The 18206-nt window shown below is 40.0% G+C and overlaps 2 protein-coding genes across 4 annotated transcripts in view; both read right to left on the bottom strand.

The window, feature by feature from the left end:
• LOC120725576 overlaps nucleotides 1-18206 on the bottom strand; it is an 87164-nt gene that overhangs the window by 22784 nt on the left and 46174 nt on the right. The window lies entirely within an intron of this gene.
• LOC120725579 (inositol polyphosphate-4-phosphatase type I A-like) lies at nucleotides 5140-8116 on the bottom strand. Of its 2 annotated transcripts, none has more exons than XR_005694146.1 (3): nucleotides 7916-8116; nucleotides 5660-5843; nucleotides 5140-5594 (listed from the first exon to the last, which is right to left on the bottom strand). XR_005694146.1 is itself a non-coding variant. In XM_040018616.1 (3 exons), the coding sequence occupies exons 1-3, from the start codon at nucleotides 7055-7057 to the stop codon at nucleotides 5541-5543; spliced, it is 423 nt and encodes a 140-aa protein (XP_039874550.1). In that variant the 5' UTR covers nucleotide 7058; the 3' UTR covers nucleotides 5140-5540. The 2 variants fall into 2 exon arrangements, 1 of the variants encoding a protein (XP_039874550.1); XM_040018616.1 differs by lacking the exon at nucleotides 7916-8116 and adding an exon at nucleotides 6873-7058.

Raw genomic sequence — 18206 nt, forward strand, 5'->3', positions numbered from 1 at the left:
AAGCTCAAACTGTAACACAATGACAAATGATGAAACAGTTCAGACCAATGGGGATAATTCTACAGTGCATGCTTTGATATCCCTCTTGAATAACTTGTTCAGTAGTTTTTCGAGCAACCAGTGGGAAGAGCTTACCTCGGGCTATCCGGATTGCTTCACCGCTAAGCGGCTTGCAGGTTTTGTAGTGGACGTAATGGACCTGTGTGAACAGTCAGTAGCAGTATCACCACTGAGGTCTTCCCAGAACTCCCCTGTACATGAAAACTGTTCTGTCCACACCACCACTGGCAAAACGTTTTCGTCACCTGTGAAATTTTTGGACGATTTTGCTGAGCAGGAGTTTGATACAGCACAGAATATAGATGCTAACAGCCAAGAAACAGCTAACACAGAAGAACGCTGTCAAAATGCTGACCAACACAGTGCTGCAAAAGCAGAAAACAATGCAATTCCAGATCCCCAGCAGCAGAAATCCTGTGTTGAACATGAAGCCAGCATCCCACCGTTAACAAACATAAGTCAAACGGAGTCATATAAAAAGATACAGAATCACAGATCTTCTGTAGACTGTGAGCCACCTGAAAAAACCTTAGACTTTGAAAGATGGTTAGAGACATTAATTCAGGCTGTGCTTTCAAAGCTTGGTAAACTTTTAAAGTGCCCTCATTCTCACCAAAAACGTTTGTTGGATCTACTCTTGGACAAATTCAAGGGGATGGATTTGCATTTAGACCGAAAAGTGCAGAATTATTTTGACTGCATTGCTAATGTCATTTTCACTGATATTTGTGACAAATTACATAAATTGTCACTAATATCATTGGAAATGGGGAGGAGTGGGGAGGAGGATTCAATGAATTTAATGGAACAACCAATATTTAATATCATAACTACTTCAGTATTCCAAGAACACCTGTTGGCAGTAACAGTTATCGATCGACTGGAATCATATGAAAAGAAAGAAAGATGCAGACTTTCAGTGGAAATCTTTGTGAAAGGACTGATTTCCCAGGTTGCAAAAAAATCAGAGATAGTCTTCAGCATTGAAAGTGCTGAAGCTATCTCCAACCGGCTTACCATGAAAATCTGGACTGAAATCAGGGCCGAATACGACAAAATCCCCCCAGAGAAGTTCAAGAAACTCAGCGAGAGGGTTTTCAAATCCCTCTGTAAAAGATGGAAGCATGCAGCGGTTATTGTGACATTCTGGCAATTAAACTTCCAAGATCTTGATGAAGATATTGTTAAAACTTTCAAAAGAAAGATATTCACAGAACCAAGTTGCATATCTAAGTGGTTCTCATCGGTGCGTGCATTTTTTGGGAGGTGTAAGGGAAGAAACAAAGTTTCTACTTTATAGTGACATCGTGATATCAACAGCAAAATATTTTCTAAAACTCACTGGACACTTTAAATTAGCTAGTTTTACATTTAGATCAGATCAAGTCATTTTTGAAATCCCCAGGAATGGTCGCGGCAGATGGCCACCCCGCCCTGAGCCTGGTTCTGTCGAAGGTTTCTTCCTCTTAAAAGGGAGTTTTTCCTTCCCACTGTCGCCTCGTGCTTGCTCAGAGGGGTTTGTTCTTTTGGGGTTTTCTTTTTAATACTGTAAGTTGTTACCTTACAGTGTGAAGCACCTTGAAAACACCATTGTTTCCTTTGGTGCTATACAGATTGAAGTGACTTGCACTGACGACATAACTAAGCTGGAACTTTAATTTAACATCAATAAAATTATAAAAATATTACATCTTGATTTCTGCTTGTTTTCATTGTCTGTGACTTAATGAATACAAATGTGTAATTTAAGATTTTTTCTTTATGTTAGTCTGACCGGTGATTCCACGTTGGCCTTAGGTGTTGGCGCGGATACGCTGCAGCCCCTGAGCCATTAATGGCCCAGCACACTACAGTAAAAACAAAACAACAGCCATCTCTCCAACTAGGAAAGGAAAATAATAAACTGCCTCCTTGGAGGCAACCTGACTCAAAACAGTTGCAGTCCAACTCAGACCGACTGCAATCACTCTCAGGCAGATTGATGAAGATCTGCAAATAACTGTTGTCTAATTTATAAACGCAGACAGATTGCCAACACGTCTGTTCACAATAGAGGACTGTACTTACATGGTTGCAAACTGGTTGTTATCTTGCTTATATGAAAACATTGCTTTGGAGCAATGAAACTCAAACACATTCATTTTTAAAATGCCTCAAAATGAAATTTTGAAATATTTGGCTTTATGCTTTGAAAGTGCCATTGTGAGTGGGAGTGTGAAATCCTTACTTGATGTGTTCCCTTTGCCTTTACTGTTTTCAGTTTTATCAGTTTTCAGTTTTATTTGTCATATGCAAGTTAGCACAGGGTCAACATTGCAATGAAATGTGTTTGACGAGCAGCAGTCACTCAGCAGCATGGTACAGTAGAAGAAAATATAATAAAATATAATAAAATAAAATAAAAAATAGAAAAATAGTAAAGAGCAAAATATTAGAGAGACGTGGTAAAAGAGAAAAGATGACTAAATATATATGTATCTATAAATATAAATATATGTACACTAGTGATTAAATAAGAAAATCTTGAAAAGAAATATGACGGGAGGTCAGATGGGATATTGCACAGGAATGAGCAGCAGAAAATTACAGTATTACTCAGGCTGTAAATAGTCATATTGTCAGTTTTGGCCGACGGTCATGGGTCACTTCCACTAAAATAGCACGAGACTGGAGTAAAATGTACTTTATTAATGAGAACACATGGTGATACAGCAAAGAATCCAACCCTTCTGAAAAGCAAATGGCTTCCTGTTATACTCTACCTGATTCAGGTGAGCATCTGGAATAGACCAAGTCTGGGGGTCAGCAAACCAAAGGAAAACATAACCCTCCCCATAAGAAAACCACTACAATATAACCAAGATATAACACATCATAGACATATTCAGATTTGGAACAAGTCCTATAAATAACTCCATAACATATAAACGTCAGTCTCTTCTATATACATTAAAACAGCGGTCCCCAACCTTTTTTGCGCCACGGACCGGTTTATGCCCGACAATATTTTCACGGACCGGCCTTTAAGGTGTCACAGATAAATACAACAAAATAAAACTAGTACCGGTACCGGAAAAAAAGAAGATTTATTCATAACACACGTGAAAGACCCAGGAAAACAGAGTTAACGATAAAAACGATAACAAAATAACGATAAAAAACGATACAAACTCTGAAAACCATACATTTCACACCCGAGCCTCATCTCTCGACCAAACGACGGTCCGTGGCCCGGCGGTTGGGGACCGCTGCATTAAAACACCTTAACCACACAGTTAGGTTTCAGCCCTCGCTGACTCAGAACAAAGTAAGACAATCAGAGCTCGATTGGTTTTTACTTGTGCAGGGGAAGCCTGGTCGGATTCTCAGAGTTGCAAGCTCTACACCCAAACTCAGACAACTCCAACTCCAGCCTTTTATTGAATGAAAACAGTTACACAACCGCCCATTGTAAACCTCATATGTTGTGTGGTAAAAGCTAAGGCACTGTGTGTGTGTGTGTGTGTGTGTGAGTGTGAGTGTATGTGTGTCTGTATACGTGACTTCCTGGTTACAAACGTTTTAACCGCATCTCTAGTCATAAAAGGGTCATCTCCCCTCAACCTCGTATATGGCTTAACCTCTTTAACAGTCCACCATTTACATGGTGAGCCCATAAAGGGCAGGAAGTGAACACTCCTTACCAAATAAGGAAACCAGAATCTTACATAGATTGTGCCTGCAGTTGAAAACTATAGCTAGTAACATCCCCAACATCCTACATGTGGGGGAGGAACAGAAAAATATCTGAACATACAGTTCAAGACAAGGTCCAAGCACAATAATGACAACTTTTAACAAAATCACTCCAACACACACTCCCCTAGCCTGGCACATTGGTTTTCTCCAGGAGCTCATAAGCAGGTGATTGAGCTGCTTTTACTCTTTACAAAGTGAGTACTGTTAACACTTCTCTTTTTACATATACAACTAATTTAGGTTACAGAAAAATGATTAAATGTGAACAGCTCTAACACGGGTTCTTTTCCTGACACAGGTAGGATGGCCAGTCCCCCTGTCTCTTCACCTTTAACAAGTCACTTAAATAACAACCCAAAAAACCTAATAAAGAATCACAATCAACCAGTGTGTGTTTTTCTTCATTACGGTTTTTAAATACAAATCAGTCAGTCAATTAATAAAAATACAAGTAAGGGTAATGGAACCCCTGGTCTCCATTACACACATAAATACCATAAAGACACTAAGTCGTAGAGCTCTGAACTCCTTGCTTCTATGATATTTACACTTCTTCTTGGCCTTCTCCTTCACTCTGAGTCAGTCCAGGATAAACGCATCAGCTCAGACATACAATAATTAAAATATGTGTAGGTGACGGTTTGGCAGAAGACGATGTTGAGGCGGTACTGCAGTGACACGTCCGTGGCTATCGTCGGGGCGGTGTCCTGCATCAGCAGGAAGTCCATAGACTTCTTGGCTTTGTTGCTCATCATGGCGCTGTAGTCCGTGGGCGTGGCCTGCAAAACGTGTAAATAAACCATCAGAGACCAAACACAAATATGCCTTCCAACCACTAGTTTAGACAACATCTTGCAAAGAGTGTGTATTTCAGAGTGCAGTTGTTTTTAAATTTGACAGAAACAGAAGGACAACAGGGAAAGCAGAAGCACCGACACACTGAAATCTTTTAGGGTCAAGCTCCAGAACTAGCCACAAATCCTGCTGGAAAGAACCTAAAAATACTTAAAAATACTTGCAGAGATCGAATGGAGCCGTTAACTCAAAAGCCTGGTGTCAGGCATGTTCTTTAATAAATAAGAAACGAGCTGATATGTTACAGACCCCAGTCTTTACGTAAAGAAAAAGCTGACATTTAGAGCAGTCTCGCAGCAGATTTTAAAACAGTGACACTGATTTGTGGGGTTTTTGGGCACAAATTTGAACCTTTTTGTTTTATCCATGTCCTTGAACACAGCTTGTGACTTGGGCGCTTTCATATGTACCGATTCATTTAGGTTTGTGCACTGAGGCCAGATTTAGGTATTAAAAATGAGTCAGTCATAACACTTCTTACATTAGTTAAAAAGCTGAGCTTACACTAAACCAACATTTAAATTTCCCCTTGTGGGACTAATAAAGGTATATCATATCATATCACATCGTTACTACAGTATTGCTGCAACATTGTAAAGACAAAGATGACACACAGACCAGACATAAAACACTGAACACTTTTTAAAGATGAGTCATTTAAGAGTATTTTCTCATAGAATAAAGTCGGCTGATATGGTGAAGGAAAAATCTGCTCACGAATCCTCCAACTTCTTAAAAGTAAGGAGTGACCTGAGCTGGAAATCAACATGAGAGGGATGACTCAAGAAGAAGAAGAAGCAACAAGAAAAGAAAAACACTACTTGTTCAGACTCAGCGGAAGGAGAAGCTTTGGTTGCGATGTACTCGCCCCGTACTGCGTTCAGGGCCTAAATAGCTGAAGCTAGCAGCTTGCAGCCGCACACTGTCACCAGCTGACGGGTCTGAAAGGAAGAAGGCATGAATGAAATATGAAGCGTCCCCACGTAACGTCAAACACTTTTAGTACCTTGTCAGCCAGACTGGCGAGCGTCCACTCCAGTCCGCTGGCCGATTGGTCTTTGGCAGCTTGAGATAGCCTCTCTGCGTAATAGCTGACCTGAGTCTTCAGCGTGTTGACGTGGGCGATGATCTCTTTGGCTCGGACAGTGTCCTGGGGTATGTGGATGATGACTGAGCTGGAGAGGGCACTACTGCAGGGAACAAAGACACACAGACACGTCTTTATCCGAGCTGGGACTGAGGATACTCTTACACTCACCAGCCACTTTATTAGGTACATGTGTTCAAAAGCTTGTGGCAGCAATTTAGTGCATTTAGTCAAATAAAGACAATAGAGTGGCCTGCAGGTGTATATTTTTGTAATGTTTCTGTCTTATGCCAGAAATATGCTTCAGCAGGAAATATACGCTGTAACTGGAAACAACAGCGTGATGGACCGGTTTAGTGTTAAGAGGTGTTACATCTGAAGTTAGAACGTAAATTTCCTGCAGAAATCTAAATCAAGCTTCAGAGGTACTGTTCCAAAAATATAGGGAGGGACGTTACCCACCAGATGTAAAAACAAACACTGTCTGCATGCACATGCCTGCTCTCAATGAGCCTAATCGTGGCTTAGAAAAAACAACGAGGAGCCGACTTTGATAAATGCCGGGGACGGAGAGCGATACCACTCGCTTCACAAATTCAGACCATCTGTGTAGAAGAATTTTAGAAACGTCTCATTAATATTGTCAGGATTTGACTTTCCAAGCACAGAAACATGTTTTTGATAGACTTTAAAATGACTGAATTTATACAATGAGCAGTATTCATATACAACTTTGTGACAAAGGATTTGCTCATTTTAAGCTAACACACATTTTAGTTCTATATTAGTGAACACATCACCGATGCGCTACGTGCCCTTTTTTCCTTGGATTAACATGATAAGCTGTGCAAAACCCCATTCTTCCAGCTTAAAACTGAAAATACTTTGTTGTACAAATCTTAAGGATAAGATAAGAAGAACTTTATTTATCCCGAGGGAAATTCTTTAGTCATACACATACTCAATGCAGCAAGAGAGACAGAGGAACAGAGGAATAAGATATACCATATATACAATAAGAATACTACTATTACAGTAATATACAGTAGGATAGTGCAAAATACAATATCAAATAACTCTAATGAAGTTAGTTCAGTCAAATGAAAACAAGCAAAGCAGTGCAAGGACTCACCATTCCTCCTCATTTACGCTGATTGGAAAAGTAACAAAAGCAAAATTAAGAGGAAGCCATAAAATGGGAACTGAAGTATTAATGCAGAAATTGAAGAAACAAGATGACCAAAAACGACTGTTTAAATACAAATCACAAGACGAATAAAGCAAAATATAAAAACCCAAAACAGGAGCAGAGGTCATCGCTATGCGATTGCATTTGTCCCTAACCACCAGAATCCCTCACGTTAACTTTTATCAAGTGGAAAAAAGTGAAGCTGGCGTTCATCCTCCAGCTTCACTGTGCTAATGTTATGCTAACAAAGCTGTGTCGCTAGCAATCACGTAGCACAACATTATATACCAGGTAGTCCAACTTCAGTAACCCTGCAAACGCCACTGCTGTTTAGTTTTCTGTCTTCATTTATGTTGGAAGTGGTAGCAGAGCTGTACGTTTTAATTAGTTTAAAAAATCTCTCAGTCAGAACATGGTATGAAATGTTTAGGTGGAAACTAGCAAGCTAACTTCCTGTTAACTTGTAACTCCGTTAAATTTAATAAATTCTGTTTTCATTGATGCATGGATGTTAAACTTAATTGTTACACCTGGTAAAGCAGCAAGGTTGATGATTTTATTAAAGATGAAAGAATTTAGACCGTTTTTAACTCTCAGTGTTCGTTTGACTTTGGGAGCTGAAGCCCACGGAGTTTTGGACCCAGATTACTCCGTGAAGCTCCTCACTACGGCAGCCGTAATGCTCTGACAATCCATCAAGCAGTGCAGCTTACCAAAGTTGTACTAAAACATTTTTTAACAGATTTCTGCAGGCCAAAATCGGTTCGAGGTCAGTAAGCACAACCAGAATTCATACATAGGCACACTTTCGATTTTTGAGAAAATTAATTAAGTGTCTCATATAGTGTGGAAAATATGTTATACAGAAGAAAATAATATTTCGCGATATATATCGTTACCGCACGTGCTTCAAATTATACCGCGATATGGATTTTAGGCCATATCGCCCAGCCCTAATGTGACGCCCGACTTTACTCTCAACTTACTGTTTCTTTGCTTCCTCAAACTTCTGGATGAGCTTCCTCAGAACGCCATTTTTAGAAACCCTGGCAGTGAGAGGCCGGTGCTTCGACAGTTACGACATCATATGTCTGTTCTGGAAAGACAAACAAGGATGTTTTAGAGGCACAAAAAGAAGTATGTGCGATCACAAGAAGATTTTTTTTAAATCATATGTATTTGTGTCTAAACCAGAGGCGGAGCCAGACATTTGAAACACCCGGGGCTTAGCCCAAAAGGGTAGTATGCATGTGGGACTTTTTTTTTCCCTTGGGGGGGGGGGGGTAGAAATGACTGAAAGATTAATAGGCTCTGTTTTGAGTTTTGTTCAAAAAAGAATGACTTCATATAGGGAAAAATATATATCACATGTGCAGGACACCTTAAACTAGTTTTTTAATTAAGCAGCAAGGCAGAACAAAATCAGGGCTGTATCAAGACACGAGGACTAAACCCCAATTCAACCAGACCCAGAACTGATCCAGAATTAAAACAGGACTACAACAGTTCAAAATCAGGACTACTTGGGACTTAACCAAGACAGAACCAGAATCAGAACTAGATGATAGTAGCACTAAAAATCATCACAGACTTGCACTACATTTATTTTTTTAATTTTACCAAAGTACAATATTTAGATTGAGAAAAGTTTATATAATTATTTAGCCTTGTTGTGCAAACAAGCCTGCATAACTTAATAAATATAGAATTTGAAAAATAACAAACCTAAAAAGAAACACTAGGTACGAGATACATGAGTACCTATGATACGGTGATACTTTTGGCAAACGACCATTTGACTAACATGTGTGTCTCACCTGCTCTTGTTCATCTGTTCTGTCCTTGTTCTCCTCTCTCTCTCTCTCTGTTCCTCTCTCTCTCTTTGTGCTGACAATCATCAAATATACATATATTTACAAACTCTTCAGATAAAAACACAAACACTTTTTTAATTGTAACATCAAATCAGACTAAATGTTTATTTTTTTTAGATTGATAAATATAAAAAACATATTTGTTAACTTTAAGAGTAAAGAGAGAAACTATCTGTATTTCTTAATTGCAAATGGCACCAAATTGTATTCAAAATTGAGCCACACTTATGGAGCTCCACAGTTCTTTTTCTGGTGTTTTGGTTGACATCTCTTGATGTTTCCATGTCACAGAAACAGGCTCTGTGTTTTGCCTTATATGCATCCACAGGTGTGCCACCAATTTACTCACATGGACTCTACGAACCTATCAGAAGCTTCTTCAGCTCAGAATGGAATCGTCTGGAGTTTCTTATTAATTAACAATAAACTTAGTGTACATGTACTCCTAAATTTGATGAAAGTGATACAAAACAGACAGCTCTGTCTCTCCTTATTCTGACATTTAACTAATTCAAAATATATTTCAATATTTATCTAAAACAAAAGTTTACTCTAAATTGATGTTGTACAGTAAAAATGTTTTATGTTTTATCCCTAAAGTGTATGTAAATATCTGGTTACAAATGTGAATATCCTGCTGTGTACTCAAATCCCTCTTGTTTTGCATAGAAATATACTGAACAACATACAAAGCATAATATATAAAATAACATTTACCTGAGTTTTTTCTTTGAAAGAACCCTTGAATGTCCATTCTTATATTTCAGTACATAACTGAAACCGATTTAGTCGGGGAGGGTAAGAACTGAAAATATGAAATAAACACACGTAAGCTAAGACTCTCTAAAAAAAATAGCATTTGTTCGGCTTTTCATTTCGCCATTTGTTGATTCACTTGAAGAGCAAGTAACGTAATATGGGTCAAGTGATCAGTTTGACATCAATCTTTCGTGATGCACCGTCATATTTACATTATTTGTACGGTACGAATGATTTGCTTTGGTATCTGGTCAAACTTAAGCTCTCCTTAGTATGACTGGCTCCGTCTCTCCAACAGCGCACTCACGGGTAGCAGCTGCCCCGCCCCCTCGCTCAGTCGCTTAGTGCCTGAGCTTGGATCATACCAATATCAGGGGGGGATTCACGCACAGTCGTAAATTCCCACAGTGTGCACTATGTGCTTCGAATATTGTGTGTACTTTTTGTTTTATACAGTTGTCAGCCAGGCATCTAACTATGAAAAAATTACACTCCAAAATACCCCGGGCTTCTGACAAAACAACCCGGGCTTAAGCCCAGTAAGCCACCCCCACGCTCCGCCCCTGGTCTAAACCAAAACCCATTTCCCCTGTCCAAATCACGTTTTATGTTTTTAAACTCACTTTGCACAGAGAGGCATGTTTTGAAAAATTATTCTTACAAAGGGGGAAAGAAACAACTACGCTTAAAATAAAGATGGTATTAGTTTATTTTGTTCCAACCTGTAATTTATTGTAGTTTACTTTTATTTGTTTGCTTTTGGTTTTCTAAAGGTTTGAGGTGTGAAAGAAACTGCAGTGGAGTTTGAAAACAATAAATGGCTGTGTGTGGTTTGAGGATGTGTTTGTGCCGGGGGGCTGCGAAGATTTTCTTGTAAAACAAACAGGGGCCTAGCAAAAAAAAAAAAAAAAAGGTTTGGGAACCACTGGTTTAATGTAACATCCTTTTATTTATCCTCCCTGTCCTATATATCCAGGTTCAAAGTCATGGGTTTGGTCAATCTAAGGAGAGAAACTTAGACCTCCCTTTTGCCAGCCACCTCTTCCAGCTCATCTGGGGGAAAACTGAATTATTTCCTAGCCAACTGTGAAATGTAATCTCTCCAACGAGCCCTCAGTTTGCCCTGGGGCCTCCTACCTCCAGGACATGCCTAAAACACCTCATGCAGGTGGTGTCCAGAAGGCATCCAAATCACATGCCAGAATCACATCAGCTGCCTCCTTTCGATGTGAAGGAGCAGTGGCTCTAATCCAAATGCCTCCCCAATGACTGAACTCTTCATCCTATCACAAAGGCAAAGGCTGTCTACCCTTCAGAGAAGGGTTATTTTGTCACTTATATCTGCCATCTCATTCTTTCTGTCACTATCTAAAGCTCACGACCATAGTTGATGGTGGGGAGGTAGATTGACCGATAAATCAAAAAGCTTCACTTTTATGCTTACCTCTTACTTCAAAACAACAGAGCCCCAATCTGTCTGTCAACCCCCCGCTCTGTTCTCCCTTCATTTGTGAATAAGACCTTGAGGTACCAAAATTCTCCATTTGATGCAGCGAGTCATCCCTGACCTGGAGATAGGACTCTGCTCTTTCTTTGCTGAAGACCACGGCCCTTGACTTGAAGGTGCTCACTGTCATTCCTGCAACTTCACTCTTAGATGCAAACCATCCCAGTTTACATCTAAGGCTGTCTGGGAACGTTTAGAGACAGGACACTCTCAGCCATCTGCTCCAGCACTCGTAGGTGGTTCCCATCAGTGGTTGGGAAGCGGCACATCCTCGACATCATGCCGCCAAACACTGAAGAAACACAAAATTCAGTTAGCTGGGATTAGATGAAGACGGATCTGACCAAAGTTTTTCTCTGTGGACTGCCACTCAATCTCCGAGGTAAACAGACACCTCCCATTCACCGGGGACAATCAATTTAACTCAACCTTTTCAGGATATGTGAGTTAATGAAGCTCTGTAAAATTGTCCACTTCTTTGTAAATGAACCGTCCCATGTTGTGTAGCTCTCTGGATTTTGTACTTATTGGCCTACATATTTATTTATTATACAGGCTATACCGTACATAAGATCAAAACTCACGTTTTGTCTAACTAAAGTGTTTAATTATGTGGGCTACAGACTACGGCTGCCACGATTCCTCGACTAGTCACGATTACTTCGACTATCAAAATCGTCAACAACATATTTAATAGTGGTGCAGCAGATCACGGTTGATCCGTAATCTGAGCTGATGCTGAAACGCACGTGATCCGAAGATTCGAAAAAGAAGAAAAAAAAGCGCGTGGTGGGTCTGTCAAGCAATAGTTATGGTCCGCGCTAGCGGTCCAAGTGGAGGAGCAGAGGAGTTTGCGGTATTTAAGCAGACCTTTGCTGCCCAGTCCGACCGGACTAAAGCTATTACAAAAGCTATTGGGCTGTTTAGCTGCAGACGGGTGGCTGTATTCCGTTGTGCAAAACAAGGGGTTTAAACTATGAACGTGCTTGAGCCACATATGATATCCCGTTGTGCGTCCACTTTAGTGGCAAGATCGTTCCAGGCATGTATGAGCAGGAAAATATTTAAGTTATGGCTGAACTGTCCCAGGTATCTTGGTGGACATCCAGGGCAACGGAAAGCTACGTGACCGTGACAGCTCATTATATTGGAGTGCAATATAATGGGCGGTATGTATTATTGTAGGGTCTACCTTACAATATAAAGCGCCTTGAGGTGACTGTTGTTGTGATTTGGCGCTTTGTAAATAAAACTGAATTGAGTGGTAGATACAAAGCCCTATACTGCCCTATATTGTACCATAATTGTTTTAAAAATAATTGCGTAGAGTATCTAGAGTTGAATGTTTTTAACAGGCAAAAAAATACTTCAATAACTAAATAAGTAAATGTTCAATTTTTGTCTTTTTTCTTTTTTTGCTGATCCGAAAATTGATCCGATCCGTGACTTAAAACAGTGATCCGATCTGAGAGATTTTCGATCAGTTGCACCACTAGTCGACGCGTCGTTTGAAGCTTTGTAAGATCCCGAAAGACGCAGGAATAAACAGTAGGTAAACAGCAGTGTAATAACAGACTGAAACAGAAGATTGCAGCACTGCATGTACAAGGATGCCAGCTGCAGTTAAACCCTGAAGAAGAAGAAGAAGAAGAAGCAGCAGTCTCCGGTATCGTAGCTGTGTACGAGGCCAATTACGTTACAGCGACAGGAGGAAGGCTGTCCAAATTCGAAGACGCCTCCAAATGCGGTCGACAATGCGTTCTTCATTTCCCCAGATTTGAAGGATGGGTCGGGTGTATCCTTTGTGGCCAAACCCGATTCATAGCGCGGCCCAGCCAATTCCAGTTTCCAACAATGGCGGCAGCTACTTAGTTTTAATATTACTCTTATTACTGTTTCTGGGTCACAAAATAAACGTTTAACATATTTTCAGAGAGAATGTAGCTGTTAAACCTCAAACATCTGCTCAGTTTATCAAGACACCACATATTTGCAAAAGTGCACCGACGTTTTCGGAGACGTCTGTTACCCACCAGCTTGATAGCTAGCCGGGGTAAGGCTCACTAGATCCGTGGAGAACAGCGAACACCCGGCACATCGTTTTCAAACCCCCCGCGGTCTTTTGCTACTCAGGTTAAACATGATATATAAGTCACTTAGATAACCTAAAAATGTTATTGTTTGGCTTTTTTCAGTGTTTTATTTGTTCCGGAGTAATTCGGTTTGGCTGAGATTAAAGTTATAGATTTTACACATCTGAATAAACATCAAACAGAAAACTGATTAAACAGAAGTTTGAGATGGTCGAGAATTTACTCCAATGTCCTGTTAAATTTTAGGGAGCAAAGAGCAGACGACTTAATTTATTAAACCACTGAGACAATTTTCAAATTTCATTTAAAGTCAAATCTATCATCTTGTCTTTAATTTTAGTTAGCACATACTTTAAACACTTCAAGCAGTAAGCTAATTATAGTTATATAAGAGCAGATGAATGCTGGTGCAATAAGCCGTATGTTTTACGTCCAATGGATACATGATCTGATTAGTCGACTAATCGCAAAAATAATTGATGACTAGTCGACTATGAAAATAATCATTTGCGGCAGCCCTACTACAGACAATAATCAAGTTTATATGAAAAACTATATTTTTCTATCTCCAAAAGTTGATTCTGTTCATCTGAACGTAGCGTTTTGTGGGAGAAACGTTTCGTCACTCATCCAAGTGACTTCTTCAGTCTCAGCTGACTGCAGGGTTCTCCAAATCTTATAAAGAGTACATTTGCATAATGACTGAAACCAGCCCACTGAAGGAACAATGGGCTGGGAGGTCAGTTCCTTAATCATAATTATGCAAATTCTCATGACCGTTGATCAACAACCACTGACCAAAACCCACTGATCAAAGACCACAGATCAATGGCCATGAGTACCATTCACAGAGAGTTGGGGAATGGCTGCTATCACAACATTGTAAGATGGCGAAAGATGTACCCTTAGGCCCCCTCCTCTATTCAGAGATGGTCTTTCCCTTTTCACGTAAATGGCCTCCTTGACTCCGCGCTCAAACCAGCGTTCCTCTCTGTCCAGGACGTGTACATCCTCATCATTGAAAGAGTGTCCACTGGTCTGTAGGTGTAAATAGACCGTAGAGTCCTGGCCTGACGAGGTAGCTCTTCTGTGTCGTGCCGTCCGCTCCGCCAGAGGTTGTTTGGTTTCCCCGATGTATAAATCCTGGCAATCCTCCTGGCACTTAACAGCGTACACTATGTTACTCTGTTTGTGTCGGGGGACCCGATCCTTGGGGTGGACCAATTTTTGGCGCACCGTGTTTTGGGCTTTAAAAGCCACAGAGACCTGGTGTTTAGAAAAAATGTGTCTCAACTGCTCCGATACTCCTGACACATATGGGATCACTACAGGTTTTTGCTTGGGCAGTGGTTGTCCTTCTCTCCTGGATTAGCTGGAGCTTTCTTTAGGTGCCTTTCCTGCTTTGACAGAAGTCCAGCTGGGATAACCACATTTACTCAGGGCCTTCTTGATGTGCTGTTCTTCAGCTTTCCTGGCCGCTGTGTCTGTGGGGATGGTGTTCGCTCTGTGTTGTAGCGTCCTAATGACACCCAGTTTGTACTCCAGTGGATGATGAGAGTCAAACCTTAGATACTGATCCGTATGTGTAGGTTTACGGTACACGTCAGCTTTTAGATGTCCCCCATTCCTGATGGAAATCTCACAGTCTAAGAAGGCTAACCTGCCCCTTTTCATATCCTCCCTGGTGAATTTGATGTGTCAGTCCACCGAGTTAATGTGATCCATGAAATGTAGTACGTCCTGAGATTTGATTTTCACCCAGGTGTCATCCACATATCTGAACCAATGGCTTGGTGGTGTTCCAGGGTAGGATAGCAAAGCCATCTTTTCCACTTCTTCCATGTACAAATTGGCCACGATGGGTGAAACTGGGGAGCCCATGGCACACCTATGTTTCTGCCTGTAGAACCGACCCTTGTATGTGAAGTAGTACCTCCAATGCTTCTGTGACCGGGATGCAAGTGAAGAGAGATGTAACGTCGTACGAGACCATGGTTTCATCTGCCTCCATAATGACATCTCTCACCTTCTCAACAAAATCCAGGGTGTTCTGGATGTGGTGTTCAGAGCTGCCTACCAACGGGTGGTTCCTCCCAGCGTATTGTTCCCTCGGTGGGCTGGTTTCAGTCATTATGCAAATTTACTGTTTATAAAGTTGGGGAAACCTGCAGTCAGCTGAAACTGAAGAAGTTACTTGGATGAGTGACGAAACGTTTCTCCCACAAAACGCTACGTTCAGATGAACAGAATCAGCTTTTGGAGATTTACTTTCCTGGATAATTGAGAATGCATCAAGATATATTTTTTTATATATTTCATGTTTTGTCAACAACAGGAATGAGGTTTGTTCAATATTTGTTGTGTCTACAAGGCTCAGGTGCCCTCATAAAGTGTCTTATTTGTATTTAGGAAAGCATTATAAAGGAACGCAAAACTAAATCAGATATTCAGATAATTACCTTGTACAACTCTTGGCACTTTCTGGTGTGTGTGAGTTAGTGTGTCTCTTTTATGATTTGTGGGTCCAGCTCCCAGTTTAAATTCAGGAGACAGAAAATATCTCTACGTTTAAGATTAAGTTTCAAAGTTTCTTTTTTGCTAATGCATATAGCTAGGACTGAATCGGGTGACCATGAATCCTCCCTCAGTTACCCTGGGACTACAATACGTTCTCTGTTGCTATGGGGCAACACTCGTAGGCTTCTGCCCCTATTTATTGTGGTGTGCCTCAAGGGTCCGTGCTCAGTCCTGCTCTTTTCTCTTTGTACATGTTGCTGTTGGGATTCATTTTTTAAAAATAAAACATCTCCTTTCACTGTTATGCTGATGATATCCAGATCTATTCACCTTTGACATCCAATGTGTCTGCTTCTTTGCAACCTCTGTTCAACTGTTTGCATGAAGTTAAAATTTGGTTATCACATAATTTTCTTACACTGAACGAGAATAAGACTGAAATCGTAGTCTTTGGTAGTCACACTCAGACCAGTTAGCTGATGCCCTTGGCCCTCTCGCTAGCCATCTCTCGCTCACTGTAAAAAACCTCGGAGTGTTCCTGGATGGCTCTTTTAAACTTGAGAAACAGGTCTCCACTGTGGTAAAAAACAGCTTTTGCCAGTTGCGTCAGATATCTAAAGCAAAGCCGTTCCTTCCTTTAACCTCCTAAGACCCGAACATATGAGAATATTCGTTTCAAATTTTGATAGAACAGTAGCAGTACCCATACGGAAAAGAAATAGTAAAAACTTATATGTGATTACTCATGAAAGTGGCCACTTTCATGAGTAAATCATATAAGGCTTACATGATTTACTCATGAAAGTGGCCACTTTCGCATTACTTTCATACATTGTTTTAGTAAGTATCCAAAACATACAAGTTTCATTATATAATTTTTCAAGGGATCTTATATCTGTTTTCACAATTATATGCTTTTCATACAAGTTTCACACAAGACAGATACAAACTTTATAAGATTTATATATATCTTTTCCATATGGGTATAATGTCCTCGTAAGTGGATATCAGGCCCATGTAGAGCAAAATTGAGTATTTTAGTCTAAATAACCCAAAATGTGATGTCCACATATGTGGACGCCAGGTCCTAGGAGGTTAAAGGACCTTGAAAATCTTATCCACGCATTTATCACATCCAGATTGGACTACTATAACTCCCTCTACTCGGGCCTCCAACACTCTTCTCTTTACTGGCTTCAGTTAATTCAAAATGCAGCTGTGCATCTTTTAACAGGTACGAGAATCTATGAACACATAACTCCAATTTTAGCCAAATTACATTGGTTCCCTGTTAAATATCGTATAGATTTTAAGATTCTTTTGTTCACTTTTAAAATTCTGAATAATTTAGCGCCCAGTTATCTTTCTGAACTACTCCACTTATACAATCCCAACAGAGCACTTAGATCGTCCAATCACAGGCTCCTAGCACTAAATACGTCTCGACTGAAGTTGAGAGGTGACCGGGCCTTTGCAACCGTGGCACCTAGACTCTGGAATAACCTCCCTGTTCATATTCGTACAGCCGAGTCTCTCCAGTCTTTTAAATCATGTCTTAAAACTTAGTTTTAAGTTGGCTGTTCTAGCTTGTTGTGTTGTTACCTATTGTTTGTTGTCCTGTTTTATTGTTTTGTCTTTTACTGACTGTGAAGCACTATGGTCAACATTGTTGTTTTATATGTGCTATATAAATAAATTTTGATTTAGATTTTTGATATTCTTAATTCAGATGTATCTCAGGCAGCATTTTTAAAAAGACGATCGTTGTAGCCAAACTCTCACAGTCAGTTCTTCTTTGCTAAAGAATTAAATATAAATAGAAGCTGCAATAATGGAAACATTTATCTCAGCTATCTTCACACATTCTGCTTCTTTTAAATGACGTTAATACACAATACACACATATAGAGCGGGAGAGACGGAGAGAGGTGGTGGTGGTGTTGGGGGTGTCAATGACATCTTTGTGTAGCACAAAATACCTCTAAACATATATTATTATGAAGAAAAAAGACACAATAATGTGCTGAATGAGAGCTGGATTCAGAAATGAGTACCTACAGATATATACATGTGTAACAGTTATACCAGAATAAACCTCTCAAACACAGAAGCAATGACCCATTGATTAGTGCAGTAAATCCTTCCAGTTTTATCATTGAAATTTACATTCTTGTGAAAAACTGCTCCTGAAAGACATCTGAAAAGAATCAAAAATGCAGTGAGTTATTAGTGATACTTACAGATCACAGACTTAGAGACCACTTCAGACCACTAAAATATCTTATCTGGCATATTTCCTATAGCTGCAGCTGTATAGCATCTTGTCAAACTGTGGTGAGTGACAATACTATTAAAGGAAAGAGGAACAGAATCGATGTTGTCATTTATCATAAATTACAACCTTCACACCTCGAACACCCTTTTCTTTTTTTTGTTTTTATAAATGCACCGTGGAAGCGGACACAGTGTAAACTTTCTCTTTATCATAATTTAACTTTACGAAAAATGCATTCAAGAATTTCAAAGA

The sequence above is a fragment of the Simochromis diagramma genome, unplaced genomic scaffold (genome assembly GCF_900408965.1).
Source record: "Simochromis diagramma unplaced genomic scaffold, fSimDia1.1 OVJJ01000802.1, whole genome shotgun sequence".
NCBI lineage: Eukaryota > Metazoa > Chordata > Actinopteri > Cichliformes > Cichlidae > Simochromis > Simochromis diagramma.